At 49.0% G+C, this 21,074-nt stretch overlaps 1 protein-coding gene across 6 annotated transcripts in view; it reads left to right on the top strand.

The window, feature by feature from the left end:
- CFDP1 (craniofacial development protein 1) overlaps positions 1 to 20,592 on the top strand; it is a 35,956-nt gene extending 15,364 nt beyond the window's left edge. For 5 of the 6 annotated variants that reach the window (XM_083370707.1, XM_083370706.1, XM_083370705.1 and 2 more), the window contains 3 exons: positions 3,832 to 3,933; positions 16,640 to 16,798; positions 18,892 to 20,592. In XM_083370707.1, coding sequence (XP_083226833.1) covers positions 3,832 to 3,933; positions 16,640 to 16,798; positions 18,892 to 18,982 — 352 coding nt within the window. In that variant the 3' untranslated portion in view covers positions 18,983 to 20,592. The remainder of the gene's footprint in view (positions 1 to 3,831; positions 3,934 to 16,639; positions 16,799 to 18,891) is intronic. The other variant, XR_014493425.1, reaches the window with a different exon arrangement.
- Positions 20,593 to 21,074: the final 482 nt, after the last annotated feature.

Raw genomic sequence — 21,074 nt, 5'->3', positions numbered from 1 at the left:
CATTAAGCAGAGTTTCCTAAATAAAAGATCGGGACTGGGGGTAAAGCTTGTAAGCCGCCCTGAGTCTTCGGAGAAGGGCGGGATATAAATGGAATTAAAAATAAAAATAAAAAAAAAATTCCTAGAGCAGGAGTGGGGAACGACAGCCCCTTTATGACGGGACTTCAACTCCCAGAATTCCTGAGCTAGCTGGCTCAGGAATTCTGGAAGTTGAAGTCCTCAAGTCATAAAGGGGCCGTCGTTCCCCACCTCTGTCCTAGAGGGACGCTATGCTTCCTCCCTCGACGGCTTTCAAGGAAGAATGAAAGGAATTTTTGAGGATGCTGAAAATGGAGGGGGGGAGGCAAACGCCTTACAAGGTCAGGGGAGAAGGAAAAACAGATGGGATTAAAACAACATGAGAGAGATCAATTTACGTAGCTCATTTATTTAGTCTATCTCGCATGTGGTTATTAAAACTCAAGAATTACTTTTCATACAAATTCCCCGTGATAGTGCGAAGTAGAATTCCAGCAGAATTCCGGCGTTTCAGAAGCCAGGATCTGGTTTGTAACCGGAGAATGATTTATGTTTTTGAGATTAACCATTGCTTTTTTTTTTCTCCCCCTCTTGACCTTTTTTACTGTGTGCTGTCTGTGTCTGCAAATCCGTTCCATGGCGGTTACCCCTTCCTTTGTGAAAAGGAAATGCTAATTTGCTTCTTCGAGCAAAAGCGTTTGATAAGCAACAAAACCTGCTGATGCTTTTTAGTTTCCTGGAGAAAAAATTATTCATTCTGCCTGCCTTTTTTGGAGTTCCAGCCAGGGGTGGAGATTTGTTCAGTCAGGCCTTTCTGCCTGCCACTTCTGGCAGCTATTCATCATTTTATAAATTGGGAAAAACTTGTAATGCCTAGAACAGCTTTATATTTTTTTTTTCGGGTGAGGGGCTGATTACTGGTAGTTGCTGTGCATTTTAATATGCTCAGAGAGCATGTGCTCTCTGAGCAGATTAAAATATAAGAAGTTCCAGCGTATTTCGGCTGCATGGCGTCGAACCATGTTGGATCAAACAAATAAACCAGTCGGTTCTGGAAGGTCACCAATGAGCAGGGTGTGTGCTTTGCACAACTTTCCCGGTTGTGTTCTCCAGTGTCCGGATTCAGAGACAAGTCTCTTTCTGATCTGAAGTTGACCTCAGCAGGCATTCACGGTTAGGTGTTTGGTTTATAGGTTGTCCTCAAGTGACGACCACAGTTGAACCCAACGCTTACGTTGCTAAGTGAGACACTTGTTAAGTGAGTTTTCTCCCCACTTTACGACCTTTCTTGCCACGGTTGTTAAGCGAATCACAGCAGTTGTTAATTTAGTAACCCTGTGGTTAAATGAATCTGGCTTCCCCATTGAGTTTGCTTGTCAGAAGGTCGCAAAAGAGGAACATGTGACTCCGGGATACAGCAGCCGTCGCCAATATGAGTCGGCTGCCAAAACATCTGAATTTTGATCACGTGACCAGGGGGATGGCTGCAATGGTCGCAAGTGTGAAAAAGCAGTCAGGTGTCACTTTTCCCAGTGCCGCCGTAATTTTGAACGCTCACTAAATGAACTGATGTAAGTTGAGGACTGCCTGTACCACGACTCCCAACCTGAATATCTAGTAAGGCGAAGGAATACCTGTATTTCTTACACACACACTCTCTCTCTCTCTCTCTCTCTCTCTCTCTCTCTCACACACACACACACACACACAGACATTTATTTATTTATTTATTTATTTATTTATTTATTTATTTATTTATTTATTTATTTATTTGTTAAATTTGTATACCGCCCTTCTCCCGAAGGACTCAGGGCGGTGAACAGGGCAATACATATCAAAAACAAGATACAAAAATTAAAACATTAAAAGTAGGTTAAAACACATTAATAAAACCCAACCCCATCCCATCAGGCCAGGCCAGCTTGTTCGAAAAGGTAGGTTTTGACATCAGTTATCCAGGTTGGCAGTCGTTAACGTTTTCTGAATAGCCAGTACCAGAATGCACCTACAGTATTTCTAGGCGATCTTCCTTTTTTTGTTCATTTGTTCAGAATTTCCCATCGTTCAGTTTAACTGGGTGTCCTCAGGGTTCTCTGGGTGAATATCTCTCTTTCACGCCCCCGTTACTTTTTAATCACCTGCAGTCCAAACTCTTTTGACTTTCTTAGCAGGGATTCTCTCTGATTTTCCATGCGTTGGTTCTTTTCATTTGTGGCATATGTTTGTTTATCCCCTGTTTGATAGAATTTTCAGCCCAGTGAAGGGAACATACAGTACTTTCGGAGGGTGTCAGACATTAAGTTGGAATCAGAAAACCAGCTGAAGTTAAAAAGCAGACAATGTGGATGAGTTTTTTATTTCCTTTCTTTTTAAAAAAAAAACCTTTGGGTTATTATTGATTCCTGGCAACTGCCTGGACACATCCCTGCAGTTTTCCTGGCAGGATTTTTGGGAGTGGTTTGCCATTGCCTTCTTCCCAGGGTTGAGAGAAAGTGACTGGCCCAAGGTCACCCAGCTGGCTTTGTGTCTCAGGTAGAACTATAACTCACAGTCTTTTGTTTCCAGCCTGATGCTTTAATCGCTAAACCAAACCTGTTCTTAATGTGGAATTAAATCAGTCCAAAGAAACCTATAGTGAAGGCACTGTTTCCCCCCCCCCCCCCGCCAATATGAGGATTGTAGAAACACAAAAAAACCTGCTCTGTGGAATTCATGAATTTCAGACTGATGTCCGGAGAAACTTGTGTGTCGATAGCCTGAGTGCACCAGCGAAATACAGAGTTAGGGAAATTTTTAGCGATAGATGCCATGTCTGTCCCAATCCAAGAAAGGCTTCGCCTGTCTATATTAGCATCTAGGTTTTGAATTCATTAAATTCATCAGCATTGTCATGATGAATGCGTTTCTTCCAATAAAGGAGAAAATTAGTAGCTCGGGGTTGAAATGGGTCCTTGGTGCCCTCTGAGCTTGGTTGTTTTTTTGCAGACGTTTCATGACCCAAACTAGGTAACATCATCAGTGCTAGAAGGGAGTGGGGGGTGTGGAGTGGGGGGGGGGAGGAAAAGGTCTAGAGCACGGGTGTCAAACTCTGATCGCGTCACGTGACGTATCGTGACTTATTTTGCCTTTGCGGAGCCAGAGTGGGTGTGGCCTGCATGTAACGCATCCGGCCCGCGGTCCGCCAGTTTGACACCCCTGCTCTAGAGGGTCCTTGGTGCCCTCTGAGCTTGGTTGTTTTCTGGCAGATGTTTCAGGACACAACCTAGGTAACATCGTCAGTAGCGCATGTGCCTTGTTGTGCTTGGGGCCTTTCAAGAGTTGAGTTGAACGCCGTCTTCCCAGTGTTTCCCAATGAGCCCTGGTGGCTCAGTGGTTAGAACGCACGTTTGGAGGTTGATTCTGCCCACTGCCAGCGGTTTGATCCCGACCGGCTCAAGGTTGACTTAGCCTTTCATCTTTCTGCGGTCGGTAAAATGAAGATCCAGATTGTCGGGGGCAATAGGCTGACTTGGTAAACCGCCTAGAGAAGGCTGTAAGACGCCGTGAAGTGGTACATAAGTCTTAAGTGCTGTTGTTATTGATATTGCTGATGTAAGACTTCAGCTCCTCAACTGGTTGAAGGAGGGTGGTGATCATTGCACACCTTCTTAGCTGGGGCTTTCTGGAGTCGTGCAAGCAATGCAGGCGGCCCAGACCTCACTTCCAGAGACCCTGCGGTCAGAACTCAAAATGGGGACCGAACAGGAGGGATGGAAGGAATGGCCTTCTGCTTTAAGGTGCTAATTTCCTTTCTGTCTTTCCTCCCTCTGGCAGGGTCACCAAGGAAGTCGATCCTGCTTCAAAGGAAGCCCAGCAGTTTCTGAAACAGCAGGAGCCGAAGGTGGCAACCCAGACATCGCACCCAACAGTTTCGGGGTAAGATCCTGAGAAACTCTGTTCGTGCAGCGTAGGTCGGGGGATTGCTGGGAGGGGATTGCAATGGCTTCTTTAGAACCAGCGGGAATTGGCTGACTCTCTTGGAGCCTCATGGATGACACTAACAGGGAAATTCCTTATTTCCCACCCAACCTCGAAAGGAAACGGATGAATGCACTGGAGCAGTCCCCTGTCTTTTGTTTGGCAGGGGAGGGAGAAGTCGCTCTGGTATTGTCAGCCGTCCCAACTTGGTGGTTGTTGTGATTCAGTGTCAGCCTGTGCTCCCAACAGCTGAGTCTGAGGAATCTGAGGAGGAGGGGGGCTTGGAGAGCCTTCGGTGTCGGAGGGAGGCTCTGATGCACTGCAGGACTCTCAGCCTGACCCCTCCAGTCATGTTCCTCATGCGGCTCAGCTGTGTGAGGAGGAGGCGTCAGACTCAGAGGAGTCACAGCTGAATCTGTTCAGAGATGCTAGAAGCAGAAGGCAATCCAGCAGAGCAGAGCGGAGAAAAGCAATGAGGCAACTCAGTGAGAGGAGGAGAAGGCAGTGAGAAGCCACGCCTTGGGACAGATAATAAAAGGGGAAGGCGTGGGCAGGGCTGGTTGCTGAAGGCAACCGTTCGGAGACATTCAAAGAGAATCCTGGTCCGTTCTTGCTAATCTGTTTGACTCTTGTTGGATGTTTTGAATCATGTATTTTTGGTTGAAGAAAATATTCTGAAAATATTTGAAACGGAGATGAGCACCGGCCCCTAGAGTTGGAAACGACTAGCACACATGTGCGGGGGAAACTTTACCTACCTTTACCTTTGCCTTTGAATTCTTGAGTCTGAAACACACCGTTTCAAGCACCAGGCAGGCTGTTTTATTCAAGCTAAAAAGCAAACTTACATACTCTAGCATGTTCTCCACAGTATAGTAAGTGAGTGCCTGGCTTCCCACAACTGGCCAAATCTTGTATTGGAATAGTCTTATCAGGTTGTGGGAATCCAGCCCAAGAGTTTTTGGAAATCCCGTTTGCACATGGAGCGCAGAGAGTATGCACTGAGTAAATTCCTGTCCCGGCACCAGCCACCAGAGGGCGCAAGACCTTTCCTGGTCCTCTGAGCCTTTTAAAGGCAGCTATTGTCCAGGTGAAGTCACAAGCCCTGCCTTGCAAATCTCTTTTCTCAAGCTAGAGTGGAGTTCTGTGCCTCGGTGCGTCCATCACCTGCACAATTTTCCAAAGCACCAGAAGACAAACGGTGGATGGAAACTAACCAAGGAGAGAAGCAACCTGGAATTAAGGAGAAACTTCCTAACAGTGAGGACAGTTAATCAGTGGAAAGGCTTGCCTTCAGAAGTTGTGGGTGATTCATCACTGGAGGTTTTTAAGAGACTGGACAGTCACTTATCTGAAATGGTATAGGATCTCCTGCTTGAGCAGGGGGTTGGAATGGAAGAGACTTTTAGGCATCAGGGACCAGTTCCGTGGAGAAAAAGTTTTTCCGTGGATCCGAGAGTGCGTGGTTTTGTGTGCTGCCTGCACTTGCTGGCATGCCACGGACCGGGACCGGTCTACGGACCGGGGGTTGGGGACCCCTGGACTAGAAGACCTTCCAGCTCTGTTCTGAACTGAATTAAATTGGGTAAGTCTGGTGAAAAGGAAGGACCGGGATGACATGGTAGCACTGCTCCAATATTTGACAGGCTGCCCCAAAGAAAAGGGAGTCAAGCTGTTCTCCAAAGCACCAGAAGGCAGGACAAGAAGCAACAGATGTAAACTGACCAAGGAGAGAAGCGACCTGGAATCAAGGAGAGACTTCCTAAGAGCTAGAACAATCAACCAGTGGAAGGGATTGCCTTCAGAAGATGTGGCTGCTCCAACACTGGAGGTTTTTAAGAAAAGGCTGGACGGCCATTGGTCTGAAATGGTATTGGATCTCCTGCTTGAGCAGGGGGTTGGACTGGAAGACTGCCAAGGTTCCTTTCATCTCCATCTGATGGATGGATGGATGGATGGATGGATGGATGGATTGACTCAGTATTTCTTAAAGTATGGCCCACAGATCCCTGGTGTTCCGCCAAAATCCGCTCCGGGCTTTGCAAAATCAAAATGATTTGTCAGATATTCAAGATATTTGGAAAGATTTAAAAGGAATGCTGTTCTTCTTGTGACAAGATTTTTATTTGTTGTTTTTTTTTTTATAAAAAAGTAGGATTTTTTCACCAAGAATATTTATGTTAATATCTGGGTTTAATATTGTTGTTGTTACATGTTTCAATAAATATTCTACAAATGCATTCCTGCTGGTTGGACTAGAAGACCTCCAAGGTCCCTTCCAGCTCGATTCTGATTCTAATGAAGTGGATTAAATTGAATAGGTTACTCCAGATGTTGGGTCCATTTGCTGGGAGATGCGACACTTTGTTTAGTCTGGCAGCTCAGCTGGCGAGAGAGTCTCTTTGCTGAGCAAAAACCCCAAGGCAGAGCCGCGAAGTCTGCACCCCGGAGTCCAGTTGCAGGATTTCTGAGACAGTCTTGTTCTTAGCTCGCTTCATTTTTGAGGAATCATTCTTGGAACGGGTTGTTTTTTTTTTGGCTGCCCCGGCTGGTGGCCACCTGTGGAATTCATTTCCTGTGGGTTTAGTAAACCGTGGCTCCTCCTGTACCCTGCTGGGGGTACCCACCGTGTTTCTGCTGGGTTAGAGTTACTCTTGTCCACCTGGCATTTTATCCATTTAGAGCAGGGATATCCAACTTTGGCAGCTTTCACACCTGTGGACTGCAACTCCCAGAATTCCCCAGCCAGCTCTGCTGGCTGGGGAATTCTGGGAGTTGAAGTCCACAAGTCTTAAAGCCGCCAAGGTTGGACACCCCCAATTTAGTGCGTTCGGCTTCGTCTTGCAACTCCTTTTTTTTATTGAAAAGTTTTACAGTACATTTTTTTAAAAGACAAAACCCCTCCCCACCCCCTCCCCTCTCCCCAAAGCTCCCCAACTCTTCCCTCCCCTCCCCCTCCCCCCTCCCCGACTTCCCAGAGCTAAATACAGGGTATCAAAATACAAACAATCATAATCTACCATATGCAAACAACAATAAAATATTAAGTTCTATCGCACTTTAACTCTTATTAAAATAACTCCAAGTAATTTATATATCACATCAATACTTATTCAAATGCTAGGTGAAACTTTTTAGTCCCATATTTATTCTGGATGTAATCAATCCATCTTCTCCACTCCACAATATATCTCTGTTGCGACTGGTCTTTCAAGTACGCTGAGATCTTTGCCATTTCCGCCAAATTGGAAACTTTTAAAGTCCATTCTTCTATAGTCGGCAGTTCTTCCTTCTTCCAATATTGCCCTACTAAAAGTCTCGCTGCCGTAATTAAATTCAACATCAACTTAGTGTCCACAACAGTAGTATCTGTAATAATGCCCAGTAAAAACAATTGCGGACAAAACTTTATCCTTTTCTTGAATATTTTTTGCATATTCCACCAAATTTTAACGTCTTGCAACTCTTTGACGCCTTTCCAAACCTGGGCAAGGAGTGGAAATTCGCCAGGGAAGGCTGACTCGTTCAAGCAGTAGCAGCAGAGGAGGAAGAGGGAAACGGTGCCGAGCATCTGTCCTTCATTAAACTGCTCCAAGACTTTGTGGAAACTGGGAGCTCAGCTGCAAAGCACAGATTTGCCGTCACCAGCCAAAAGGGGAGTCTGAAGCCGCGCCGGACGATGCGCCTGGGAACCAAATCCAGCTCCTGGATTTTTCTGGAAGGCGTGATGCTAGACCCCAAGGAGAAGCCCCAGAGCAGGTGGTTTGAGACCCTGTGACTTTGAGCAGCTCTGAAAGGTAGAGCCGGCGCTGGGTTCAGCCGGTGCGCTGGTAAGAAGGAATGCAGGCAGTCCTCGGTTTAGAACCATTTGTTTAGTGACTGTTCACAGTTACAACGGCACAGAAAAACCTGATGGTGGCTGGTCTTCACACATATGACCGTTGCTGTAGCGGTCTTGTGATCAAAAGTCGGGTGCTTGGCCACCGGCACGACAATTGTACTGTCACGTGATCATTCAGAACCTTCAACAAGCCAAGTCGAGGGAGGAAGGCAGCTTTGCTTAACGACTGCATGAATCACTTAACAACTGCAGTGATTTGCTTAAGCGCGGTGGGAGAAAAGGTCATAAAATGGAGCTGAACTCACTTAACTGGCTTTGTAGACTGGCAGAGGGTGGGGGGAGGGAGAGGGTTAGGGTGGGCTAGGACGCACGTGCATGCAGCTCCATTTGCCCGAGCGACGGGCACACACGGTCGCTGTTTGCACAAATGGAGCTTCGCCCACTGCTCCCGCAGGTGGCGCTGAGTGCATGAGTGCGCCCACCCGCTGCTTCCGCGGCCCAGTTCTGAAGGGACCGTGCCCCAGTAGTGAGCCACGGCCCAGGGGTTGGGGACCCTGCATTTAACAACTGCCTTGCTTAGCAGTGGAAATTTGGGGCTCAATTTTAGTCGTAAGTCGAGGACTGCCTGCAACCCAATGCTGTGTAACGGAAGTGGGGATAAAACGGGTCCTCCTCCAACTGTCAGTTCTTTGAGAGCAAACCAGATGTTGAGTGCTAAATTCCTCACTGGGGGCGTGAAGGTCCAGTGAGTCTGGCAGTCTGGGATGAGATCCTGGGAAAGGTCGCTGGGATGTCCTTCACCGCTGCGTCTAGGGTGGCCCCTGGATTCCTCATCCAAACAAGCCCCATTTCCCATCTGGGTCAAAAGCCTCTGTCTTCGTTCTTGTTGTGAATGAAGACTGCAGATGCGGTGTCAAACGTCCCAAATTGGTCAGACCCATGGTTAGGGAAAGAAGAATAGAATGGAATGGAATAGAATATGGAATATGGAATAGAAGAATAGAATATAGAACAGAATAGACTAGAGAAGACTAGAATAGAATAGAATAGAATAGAATAGAATAGAATAGAAATTAAAATAGAATAGAGAAGAGAAGAGAAGAGAACAGAAGAGAATAGAAGAAAGGAATAGAATAGAATAGAAGAAAAACTTTATTGTCACTTTAAATGTGCATTGCTACATTAAAATGAGATTTCGTTGCATACAGCTCTCAAAGGGTAACCATCTCCAATATACATTGCATAAACGTGACAAAAAATACATAAAATAAGTTATGCGTATGCACACACACACACACACACGTGTCCCAGAGAAACAACACAGTCTAGTTCAGATGGGTACTTAAACCTGGCGAGAAAAACGGATCTTGTGAGTTTACTAGACGGATGGCATGGGGAACAAAGCTGTTAACAGAATCCGGTAGTCCTGCTAGAAATACAGAAGAAGAAGCAAAGCTGGGCAGAGAAGAGGCGATGCTGGATCTGGGATTTTCGTGCCCAATCCATGTGAACATCCCCTTATTCCCCTCTGGTTATCAGTGAGTGTCCAGTTAGGAGCTAACAAATTGTTTGGGTGACTGACGGTCCCTGGCTTCGTGGGGTGGATGGTTTTGCATTCCAGAGTGTAACCTTGGATGGGCCAGTCGGCTCTCACACGGCCGCAAGCAGGATGCACAGTTTTGTTTCCTCTCATGCTAACACACCCGCACACACACACACCCTCCCCTGCAAGCATGGCAGGATAGCAGTCCTGACAAGCAGCTTCATCCTGGAGAAAGCGCTGCATGCTAGCCTCAGCTGATGCATACTGGGTTTTTTTCATTACTGGATTCCGCAAGGAATTTCTCCTGGAGGGAGCATCGCTTCTCACGGCACCACTCAGCTCTAGGTTGCGTCTCCCGTTTTTCACAGCAGGAGAAAATCTGGGAGTTCAAATCTGAGGATGCCAAGCAAGCTTTGGGTGGCATGTCGCTGCAGGAGTGTAGGGGTGGTGCTGGGTTAGGGTTGCAGTAGCGCAGAGGTGGGCCACTGCAGCCCCTTTACAACCTGTGGGCTTCAGCTCCCAGAATCTGTTCTGCCACCTTCCCTTTGAGGCAGAATGTAGGCAGAAAGAGAAATTATAACCCGAAACAGAAGCTCTTCTGCTTGCAGGTTTGTACTGCGGTCGGTTTTGTCACGGTATCGCTTCACGCTCCGTGATAAGTCTCATCAAAGCACTTTGTGTTCGTTATGCCAAAGCGGACCGTTGATCCTGGGAGCTTGTTTTCGTGGCTGGCGTGACACATCCTGTTAAAGCATCTTGTAGTTGGTTATTGTGGCATGAACTCCTCCATTTGTGGCTTCTGTGACAAGCCATGGTTAACACAAGGTGGCTTGATGTGGTTTGCCAGCAGCATTTCTTCCGAATTTCAGACCGTGGTCGTGGGAGTTTCTTAACCCAGAGATTTGGCTAAGAGATGCGGATGCTCTTCCCCAGCAATCTCATTAAAGTCACCATAAATATTTCTCTACAGAGGAGCCGGCAAGAAGGGCCTGCTTTGTCCCAACAGCAATTTCAAGGTTTCAGTCTGCGGTTTCTGGGCTTGCACAATTCGCTTCTTTTCTGACCGCTCAGCTGAGTTGTCACTTTTGTTCTGCTTTATGGCAAAGGTGAAGCAGCTTCTCCTTTCAAACTGGCCCAACGGCGTTTAAAAGAGGTTGTTTAGCATGTCACGACTCTTCACCTCCCTGTAAAATTCAGACGGTGTGTGTAATACCGATAGTCCTCGACTTGCGACTGCTATTGAGCCCAAAATTTCTCTTGTTCAGTGAGACACTTGTTAAGTGAGTTTTGCCCCGTTTTATGACCTTACCTGCCTCAGTTGTTAAGTGAATCACTGCAGTTTGTTAAGTTAGTCACAGGGTTGTTAAGTGAAACCGGCTCCCCCATTGACTTGGCTTGTCAGAAGGTCGCAAAAGGAGATTACGTGAACACCCACCCCCCCCGGGACACGGCAACGGTCGTAAATATGAATCAGTTGCCAAGCGGCTGAATTTTGATCGTGTGACCGTGGGGATGCTGCAACGGACATAACTGTGAAAAACGGTCGCAAGTCACTTTTTTCAGTGCCGTAGTAGCTTTGAACAGTCACTAAATGAACCGTTGCAAGTTGAGGACTGCCTGTATAGAAAGAGGAGGAGCTGTCCGTATTGCTGAGTTTAGGACTATAGTTCTATGCACAGTTTTTGGGAAAAGCCCCTGCTGAAGTCGGAATCGAGTTGAAAGGGACCTTGGAGGTCTTCTAGTCCAGCCCCCCGCTCAAGCAGGAGACCCTAGACCAGGGTTCAGCAACCTGAAACAGTGAAAGAGCCACTCGGAACCGGTTCCCTCACAAAAGGAAAAAATGGGAGCCGCAAAAATGTGTGTGCATGTGTGGACATGCACGCATGCACAGAACAGGGTTTGACTGAAGAGTGGAGCCAAGGCGAGATATGCACCTACCCTGCATATTTGAATTGATTGGTTGAACTTTTTTAGTCCCACTTTTTTTGGGGGGGACTACACATGGCAGAGGACTGGGAGCCGCAGGAGATGGCTGAAAGAGCCGCATGTGGCTCCGGAGCCGCGGGTTGCAGACCTGTGACCTATACCATTTCAGACAAGTAATTGTCCGGTCTCTTCTTAAAAACCTCCAGGGATGGAGCAGCCACAACTTCCACTGGTTGATTGTGCTCCCTGTCAGGAAGTTTCTCTTTATAATTCCAGGTTGCTTCTCTCCTTGATTAGTTTCCATCCCTTGTTTCTTGTCCTGCCTTCTGGTGCTTTGGAGAACAGGTTGACCCCCTCCTCTTCTTTGTGGCAGCCCCTCAAATACTGCTATCCTGTCCCCCCCTAGTCCTTCTTTTCTCGAGCTTAGCCAAATCCAAATCTTGCAACCATTCTTCAGCTGACTTTGTAATAATGCCACTTGGGGTATGTGTGAAAACCCTAATAAGCAGGCATATACATAGAATGAAGGCTACTGCTAAGCTTGTAAGCCGCCCTGAGTCTTCGGAGAAGGGCGGGAGATAAATGGAATTAAAATAAAAAATAAAAATAAAAAATATGTTTTAGTCTCCAGGCCTTTACTCCATGCAGGTGAGTTCAGAATAAACAGGTATCTCCTTGCCAGTGGTAGGGGGGGGAAGGGGAGGGCAGTTAAAGGACTTTAAAAATCAAAAGCGGGGGGGGGGGGGAATGGAGGGCTTGGCAAGTGAAAGGACCCAGCAGCCAGGCTGACAACCGGAATCTCTGAAACTCAGCGTGATGCATCTGATCCTCCCCCTTGCAGATTAGATCAGCCCTTCGTGAACTGCCTCCTCCAGACGCAATGAAACCACATCATCATGGGATACAAAATCTGACTATCCCAGGGGTAGGCAACCGTGGCTCTTTTATGACTCATGGACTTCAACTCCCAGAATTCCTGAGCCAGCTATGCTGGCTCAGGAATTCTGGGATTTGAAGTCCATGAGTCATAAAAGAGCCACGGTTGGCTACCCCTGGACTATCCAATGGGGCAACAGGATGGAGAAAGCTGGTTTTTCAGGCATAAAGAAAAAGAAAATTGCAGATGTTCCTCGGTTTACGACCGATCCCTTAGCGACCAAAGTTACGACTGATCTGAAAGAAGGGACTTAAGGCCCAGATTTGAAGTTCTGACAGTCGGGCTCCCTCCGCCGTCACATGACCAAATTTGGCAACCTGGCTGCATTTACAGCTGTTTGCGGTGTCCCACGATCACAGGATTGCGTTTTACGACGTTTTGCCCAAAACCAGCATTTCCTGATTTTCAGCAAAGGTGTGGCCATAGGAAACTATTGCTTTACTTAACGACTGCCACAAACAAGGTTGTAAAATCAAGTTGGTCATGTGATCGACCTGTTTTACAACCTTTATGATACAACTGTAGTGGGGCATAATGGAAATTGGAATGGAATGGAATGGAGTAGAGTGGAGTGGAGCGGAACAGAATAGAATTAGAATTAGAAATAGAAATAGAATTAGGAATAGAATAGAATAGAATAGAATAGAATAGAATAGAATAGAATAGAATAGAATAGAATAGAATAGAATCTGGAGAATAGAATAGAACAGAATAGAACAGAACAGAATAGAATAGAATAGAATCTGGAAAATAGGATAGGATAGGATAGGATAGGATAGGATAGGATAGGATAGGATAGGATAGGATAGGAAGACAATAGAATAGAGTAGAATAGAATAGAATAGAATAGAATAGAATAGAATAGAATAGAATAAGAAAATATGGAATGGAATGGAATGGAATATGAATGGAATGGAATGCAGATAGAAATAGAATAGAAGAATAGAATAGAATAGAATAGAATAGAATAGAATAATAGAATAGAATAGAATAAGGAATGGAAGAATAAAATAAGAATAGAATAGAGCAGAGCAGAATAGAATAGCTTTATTGTCATTGTGTAACTCACAAATTAAGTGCTGTCCACAGTGCACACTACGCACAAGTAAGAACATACATCATATACACACATCTGTATGTATAGGTTGTAGGTCAAGGCCTCTCTGTAGTGGAGTGGAAAAGTGTTGTTTTGGCACTGGGAGGAAGAGAGTTAATAAAGGTTGGTCAACGTTTAGCCAGTCTGCTCCTCTGAACGCAGACCTTCTTCCTTTCAACTTTGCCTCTGGCTCACGAGCCGCTGCGGGGTGGGGAAAGAGTGACTGAACCCTGGAACTAAGCTTGGACAAGTCTCTTTCTTTCCCGGAGTGATTCTTTAAAATAGCCTGAACTTTGGGGATGTGCTTTCTTACCGCCTTTCCCTCTTGTTTCATCTGCTTAAGAATGCCAGTCATTTCCTTTCCAGATTTTCGGAATGGCCCCAGGTCAGTAGGAAGGAAGCTCGCCCAGGAATGCAAAATAAACTACTGTACAGATCTAAGCCTCTGCTGATGCATGACGCCTCTTTGCGGGACAGGGATTTGGGGATGGGTCTGCAGTGGGCCCTGTACGAACGAACGTGCGGTGCTTTCTGTGTGCCCTCAGGGCTACACGGTTCTCACTTAGGGGATGGGGAGCCAAGCCGATGGCTCCTCCGAGGTTGCACTTCCTTGCCCCAGTTGTGCTGAAGAACAGGTGACGGTGCTATTTGGCAAGCAACGGGGAGCCTGTTTTGCCGCAGGAGCCCACAGAAAGGGTATGCTAGGTTTGTTTATCCTGCATTTCAAGTGCTTTGCATTTTATATGAAGCCCCGTCCGGTGGGATTAGGAATCCACTTGATTGAACGCAATTTGATACTGCAGTTTGGGTCGCTTAAAATCTTGTTGCTGTTTCACACCAGATGCCGGAAAGCAACAACAACAAAAAAAGAGGATACCCTGGATGGGGAGGTAGACTTTTGACATTGAAGAGTGATAGAAAGTTAGACTAACAGAGTTGGAAGGGGCCTTGAAGGTCATCTAGTCAACCCTTGCTCAAGCAGGAGACCCCGTACCATTTCATACAAGTGGCTGTTGAATCTCTTAAAAAGTTTCAGCAATGGAGCACCACAGCTCACAACTTCTGAAGGCAAGCCATTCCACCGGTTAATTGTTCTCACTGCCAGGAAATTCCTCCTTAGTTCTAGGTTGCTTCTCTCCTTGATTAGCTTCCATCCGTTGCTTCTTGTCCTGCCTTCGGGCGCTCTGGAGAATAGCTTGACTCCCTCTTCTTTGGGGCAGCCCCTGAGATATTGGAACACTGCTATCACGTCACCCCTCGCCCTTCTCTTCTTTAAACTAGACCAGGGGTCGGCAACCTAAAAAAGAAAAAGAGCCACTGGGAACCGGTTCCATCACAAATTAAAAAAAGAGGGAGCCGCGTGCGTGTGTCCATGCACGCGCATGCGCAAAAAGGTTTTTTGCGCATGCGCGGACGCACGCGGCTGCCATTTTTTTAAAAATGAGATGGAACCGGTTCCCGGTTGCCCGATGGCGACGGCCCGTCTGCAAAGCTGCCGCTTTCGGCAGCTTTGCAGACGGGCCGTGGCAGCTTCCTCAAAGAGCGGCGCCCCTGCCCATTCCGAGAGGTGCGCGCGCACCTCTCCGAACGACCGGAGGTGCGCGCGTACCTCCGCGCGAATGGGCAGCGGTGCCGCTCTTTCAGGAAGCCCGCCGCGGCCCGTCTGTGAAGCTGCCGAAAGCGGCAGCTTAGCAGACGGGCCGCGGCAGCTTCCGCAAAGAGCGGCGCCCCTGCCCATTCCGAGAGGTGCGCGCGCACCTCTCCGAACGACCGGAGTTGCGCGCGCACCTCCCCAAACCTTTGGGGAGGTGCGCGCGTACCTCCGTGCGAAGGGGCAGCGGCGCCGCTCTTTAAGGAAGCTGCCGAAAGCGTGGAGTTGTCGTTGTTGTTTTCCCAGCAGTTACGTCCCCCAACTGTTGCAGCAGTACAAAGCCTGCCTTCCCGACCGACGACACGCGGCCGACGCCCCAAGGGACTTTAGCGAGGAAACTGAGGAAAGTTCGTTGCGCGGCTGCCCCTCCCCCCACCCCCGCCGGCCTCCTCTCCTCTCCTGCCGCTCGAGACGGGACGGGAAGCCCCGCCCGCTCAGCTTCTCAAACTTAAATTTCCAACGGGCAACTTCGACTTCCGCTTCGGGGGGGGGAAGCGCCCGGCCGAGTTTGCGCAGGGAGCCCGCCAGCGCGCGCTGCTGCGCACGAGTCTTTCCTCCCCCCTCCCCCCCGCCACCACTCCCAACTCCCGCCCGTCTCGAGAGTCTATAGGCGGGGGAGTTTTCCAAGCGCCGGAAACTTGTCCGAAAGTTCCGAGAAGCAAAAAAAAAAAAAAACACAACCTGCCCCACCCCGTTGCCAGCGGCGGCGTTTTTACGGGTTCGGCGTTGCTCGGAGTGAAGTGGCGTGAGGGAGTGAGTGAGGGAGGGGGCCATGTCCGGCGCCTCCAACGTAGCCGCTATGAAGAAAGTGGTGCAACAGCTGCGGCTCGAGGCCAGCGTGAGCCGCGTGAAGGTGAGCCCCGGAGTGGGGCGGAGACCCAAGGCCGCCCGCTCGCTCGCCGGCCCGTCGGAGCGCCTCGGCCGCCATTTGCGCACCTCGGGGGAGAAGGCTGCGTGGGCGCTCAGTTTACGGCAGTTTACGAAAGCGGCAGCTTCCTGAAAGAGCGGCACCGCTGCCCGTTCGCGCGGAGGTACGTGCGCACCTCCCCAAAGGTTTAGGGAGGTGCGCGCGCACCTCCGGTCGTTCGGAGAGGTGCGCGCGCACCTCTCGGAATGGGCAGGGGCGCCGCTCTTTGCGGAAGCTGCCGCGGCCCGTCTGCTAAGCTGCCGCTTTCGGCAGCTTCACAGACGGGCCGCGGCAGCTTCCTCAAAGAGCGGCACCGCTGCCCATTCGCGCGGAGGTACGCGCGCACCTCTCCAAAGGTTTGGGGAGGTGCGCGCGCACCTCCGCCCATTCGGGGAGGTGCGCGTGCACCTCTCCAAACGGGCGGTGCCACTCTCCATTTGGAGAGGTGCGCGCGCACCACTGCCCGTTGGAAGAGGTGCGCGCGCACCGGGCGTCTGGGAGCCGCAAGAGACGGCTCAAAGAGCCGCATGCGGCTCCGGAGCCGCGGGTTGCCGACCTGTGAACTAGACCTACCCAATTCCTGCCGTTGTTCTTCATATGTTTTAGCCTCCAGTCCCCAGATCATCTTTGTTGCTCTTCTCTGCACTCTTTTCTAGAGTCTGAACATCTTTTTTACATCACGGTGACCAAAACTGCATGCAGTTGGAGAGATGGGCCTGCCCGTCACCTCAAAGTCGTCTTATCTTCTGCTTTACCTTTGCAGAGTGAAGCGGCCTAGCAGTATGAACAGCCTTCTAGGGAAGATGTTTGCCAAAAAGCAGAAAATGAGCACGCTGGAGAAGTCCAAGCTGGACTGGGAGACCTTCAAAGAAGAAGAAGGCATCGGCGATGAGCTGGCCATCCACAACCGAGGGAAAGATGGGTAAAACGTTCTGTTCCCTTGGCAACTGCTTGATGAGTGACACTTGTTGCTTTTGCTCCCAGAAGCAGCAGCATTCTTTCCCTAGGGTTTTGGGGTTTTTTTAATATTTGTGAGCTTCCTCAAGAACCTTGATGCTCCACACACTGTTCCCACCCATTCTTCAGGTTCCTGGGGCCAAGATGCAGGTATACCCCTTGGGTTTGGCTTTAGCAGGCAGAATTTGAGACTATGATAAATCGGGGCTTTGTTAACCCTTTGCTTGACTCGATGCAACTTGTAGGTGAAAAAACAAACACAAAACCCTACACAATCGTTTGGCCGTTCTGGGTGAACCAGGCCTGGCCTTGTTGTGGCCGGACATGGATGTTCCAGAAGGACAAAAACGGAACATGAATCCCACACCTTATTGTGGTGGCATGTACAGTAATGTTCTTGTCAGGTAGAAGAAATCAGGAACCAAAGCTGTCTAAAAGAATATAAGTTTATTCCATGCTGGATTCCTACAAGGATCCAAATCACTACCGTGTTTTCCTGAAAATAAGACCCAGTCTTACATTTTTTATTTTTTATTTTTTTTGCCTCCAAAACAGACACCAGGTCTTATTTTCAGGGTGTTTGTGTGTCTTTTCCACTCACCTCCGACGCTGACAGCCGCACCCAGCTGGCCCATTTCTTCTGTGGCCGAAGGAGCAGCTTAATTCTGCAGCTGTGAATGGAGCTCCGGCCTGCATTTCGCACTAGAGGTCTTTCCGGAAGGCCACTGCAGCTGAGAACCGAGCTACAGATTGAATCCATAAGTCGGTTCTCGGCTGCAGAGACCTTTCCGGGAAGGCCTCTGATGGTGAAATGCAGGCTGGGGGATGCCGCAGAAGAAGTGGGCCAGCAAGGAGAGGCCTGGCTGCAAGGTAGGTGAGTGGGAGGTGCAAGGGCAGCTCCACACACCTCACCCTTGCCCTAGCATGATTTTCAGTTGTGTGCCTTGCCCCAAAACTAAGGCTTATTTTTGGGGTAGGGCTTATATTAGCCCCCCCCCCTAAATCAAAGCTAGGGCTTATCTTCAGGGTAGGTTTTACTTGCAGGGACGCATGGTAACATTCAAAGCATATTGGTGGTAGATAAGAATCAACGGAATTCAAAGAGGGCTGGACTTAGATCAGGGGTGTCAAACTCAATTTCATTGAGGGCCACATCAGCATTGTGGTTGCCCTCAGGGGGCCGGGTGGATATGGCCAGGGCGTGGCCTACTGGGTGGGCATGGCTAGAGTGCGAATGGCCTACTGGGTGGGTGTGGCCAGCTCTACATCGTTCGCATCAAGGGTGCCTATGGGGACCTGGGCAGGAGTGGGACAGATCTGGGGGTCTCTGGCAGAAGGAGGGTCTCTGGGCCAGGGCCAAGGCAGTGGGGACCGTTCCCTCACTGTTTCCAGGATGGCTTCACGGGCCACATGAAATCACTTCGCAGGCCGGATCCGGCCCCCGGGCCTTGTGTTTGACATGTCTGACTTAGATCCATGAGCATCTCTTATATCTGTGGACGTGAAGGGACTCAAGACTGATGACGTGCTTGACCCCTCCCTCTGACTCAGCCTGGTCATTTACACTTCTGGCCTCTAGGCGGCCAATCTCTGGAAGGCCTTCAGCTTGACCAAATCCTCCCCCCCCCAAAGACCATAAAGCATGCGCAAACATGTATTGACTTCCATGGCATTTACCCTCACCGCCGTTATTGAAAAATGTTATTTGTAGCTGATAACCACCTGGGCGACCCGGGTTATTTCCCAGAAAGTTAGGAACAGAAGGAAAGAAGCATCCCTCACTCTTTTCTGGCCATCTATAAAGATGCCTGCTGTGTTGCCAACGCAAGCTCTTTGTGGGTAGGTGAGGCTGTTCTGGTCACGGGCGGCCTGAAAGGTGAAGATGCCAATCTTAACTCGGAAGAGTGGCAAGAATGCCTGCTGCAAGCAAGACCAGGAAGAGAGAAGGGGAGGAAAGCTGGGGGTGGGGGGAAGTGTCCTCTTTCTGGTCATCTTCCCACCCATCAGAAATCCGCCCTGTTCTCTCCGGGGAACTGACTCTCTGCCTCCTCCCCGCAGGTACCTGGAGAGACGAGCCTTCCTGGAAAGAGTGGATTACCGTCAGTACGAGCACGAGCGAGATCTGCGCCTGAGCAACATGAAGCCCTGAAGCGTCGGCAGAGTCCGACTCTCCAAATCCAGCCATCCCCAGCATGGCCTCTCTGGGTCTTCTCTCCCACTGCAATAGCCAATAGGTGAACTGAGGTCCGGGGCAGCTCCGGGCGGCAGATAGTTGTTAACTGGGCACGTCGTCCTGTGGCCTGTTTCTTAGCTGGGGAAGGGGCTGCGAGGCCGATTTCCCAACTGCCCACCTTTTGGATTATCCGGAGGAGCACAGCAGACTCGGCTGTGGAATTGCTCCCGTGCCCGCCTGCTTGTGCCCGTCGCCCGGGCGCTGGTTCTGCATGACATCAGCCCTGGGATCCCCACGTTGCTGGCGCCAATGGCCTCTTTGTGCCACTGAAAAGCTCACATACACACCCCTCACAGTCCTTCACTGGACCACTCTCAGACTCTGGGGAGTAAAGTAGCCCCCCCAGCCTGCTTTCCTAAGAGACCATTCCCATTCAGGAGTCTCCAAGCTTCCTTCTTTCTTTTTCCTAATGCCTTTTCCCAGGTTTTTGGGTGTTTTGTTTTTTTTTAAAGCAGCCCCCCTGCGCATTCACGCCCTGGAGAAATGTTGGAAGAGCAGCAGCCTGCGGGGGAGGGAGGGAGGGAGGGAGGGAGGAACCCAGCGTCTCCTTTCGTCCTTTGAATAAACTCTTAAATCGGTTCTGGCAAGTGTGTCGTTCTTCCCCTCTTGGCCAAGGAGGCTGCCCAGCGACACAAGAGGGACCCCCCCTTCCCCCCCAAAGGGGCTTGGCAAGCTCCTTCTCTCCCGGTCTTCTGTTCTGGGAGGGTCAGCCTTGAAAGCTGCCCTAAGGTTTGTGTGCCGGTACAGGCAGTCCTTGACTTATGACCGCCGTTCAGCCCAGACTTTCCATGGCTAATGAGCAAGACGGTGGTTAAGTGAGTTTGGCCCCCGTTTTATGACCTTTCTCCGCACAGTTGTTAAGTGAATCCCTGCAGTTGTTAAGTCAGGGAGACGGCTGTTAAGTGAATCTTTCTTCCCCCATTGACTTTGCGGGTCAGAAAGTTGCAAATGGTGGTCCCGTGACACACACACACCCCCCCCCCAGGGAAGCTGCAACGGCCATACGTGTGCACCAGTTGCCAAGTGCCTGGGTTTTTTGATCATGTGACCCTGGGGATGCTGCAAAGGTCATACGTGTGAAAAATGGTCCTAAGCCACTTTTTTCACTTCCATTGTAACGTCAAACAGTCACTAACCGAATGGTTGTAAGTCAAGGGCTACCTGTGGTTGTATCCCTAAAGAGGTTTTTTTTTCACTTAATCCTCTGGGGAAATTCACAGGAGGCTCCCTTAAACATCTTACTGGAAACTCGACGATGTATTTTTGGTATCTCATTTATCTACCATGTTTGTCTCCAATTGTCTCTTGTTCTGTAGCCTAACCTGTCTGTCCCAGCCCCAGTCCGATCCCGTCCGTCATCTATTAATCAACGCCTGTGCAGCACACAGGATCAAGAAGAGATCTCTTGCAGGGCCGAGGATGACGGGAGATCTTCTTGTATCAGTCTAAAGGGGGAAAGAGTATCACTGTACACGTTTTAATAAAATAAGTGACTTCGGTAAAAAAATAGCATTTTTAAAACAAAACGGATCGAGTGGTCTCTTAAATCTCGGAGGATGCTTTTTCTTTGTAAGTGTCAATGAAGTCAAAATTTATTCACATTTCGGCCTGGGAAAAATGAAAAGGACGGTTCTGTGTTCCAGACTCCGTGGCAATTCCCTTTAGGAAGAAAAGAGTTCATCAGCTACTATAATTTTTTTAGGGTTATTTTTAGCCTCGGGATGTCCTTGTGCATGCAGGCCACTTAAAATGTTTACTTTCAGGTCCCCACTGATTTAAATCATCGGTGACCTGATAAATGATCTCCAGTGATTGCAGCTCCACTTTAGGGCTGTCAGTCACATGATCGGAACCAATTAATAGAAAAAGCTGAGACATAATACATTTCCTATTTGATCGCCTCGGAGAAGCTGTGAATTTAAGGCGGTTTTGGCAAGATTCCTTTTTGGTTTCTGATTGTGACTTTGCGATAGGATATGAATGGATGGCTTGCTTTACACCTGTGTTT

The sequence above is a fragment of the Vipera ursinii genome (assembly GCF_947247035.1).
Source record: "Vipera ursinii genome assembly, chromosome: 10".
Taxonomy (NCBI): Eukaryota; Metazoa; Chordata; class Lepidosauria; order Squamata; family Viperidae; genus Vipera; species Vipera ursinii.
This window is presented reverse-complemented; position numbering and strand designations above follow the sequence as displayed.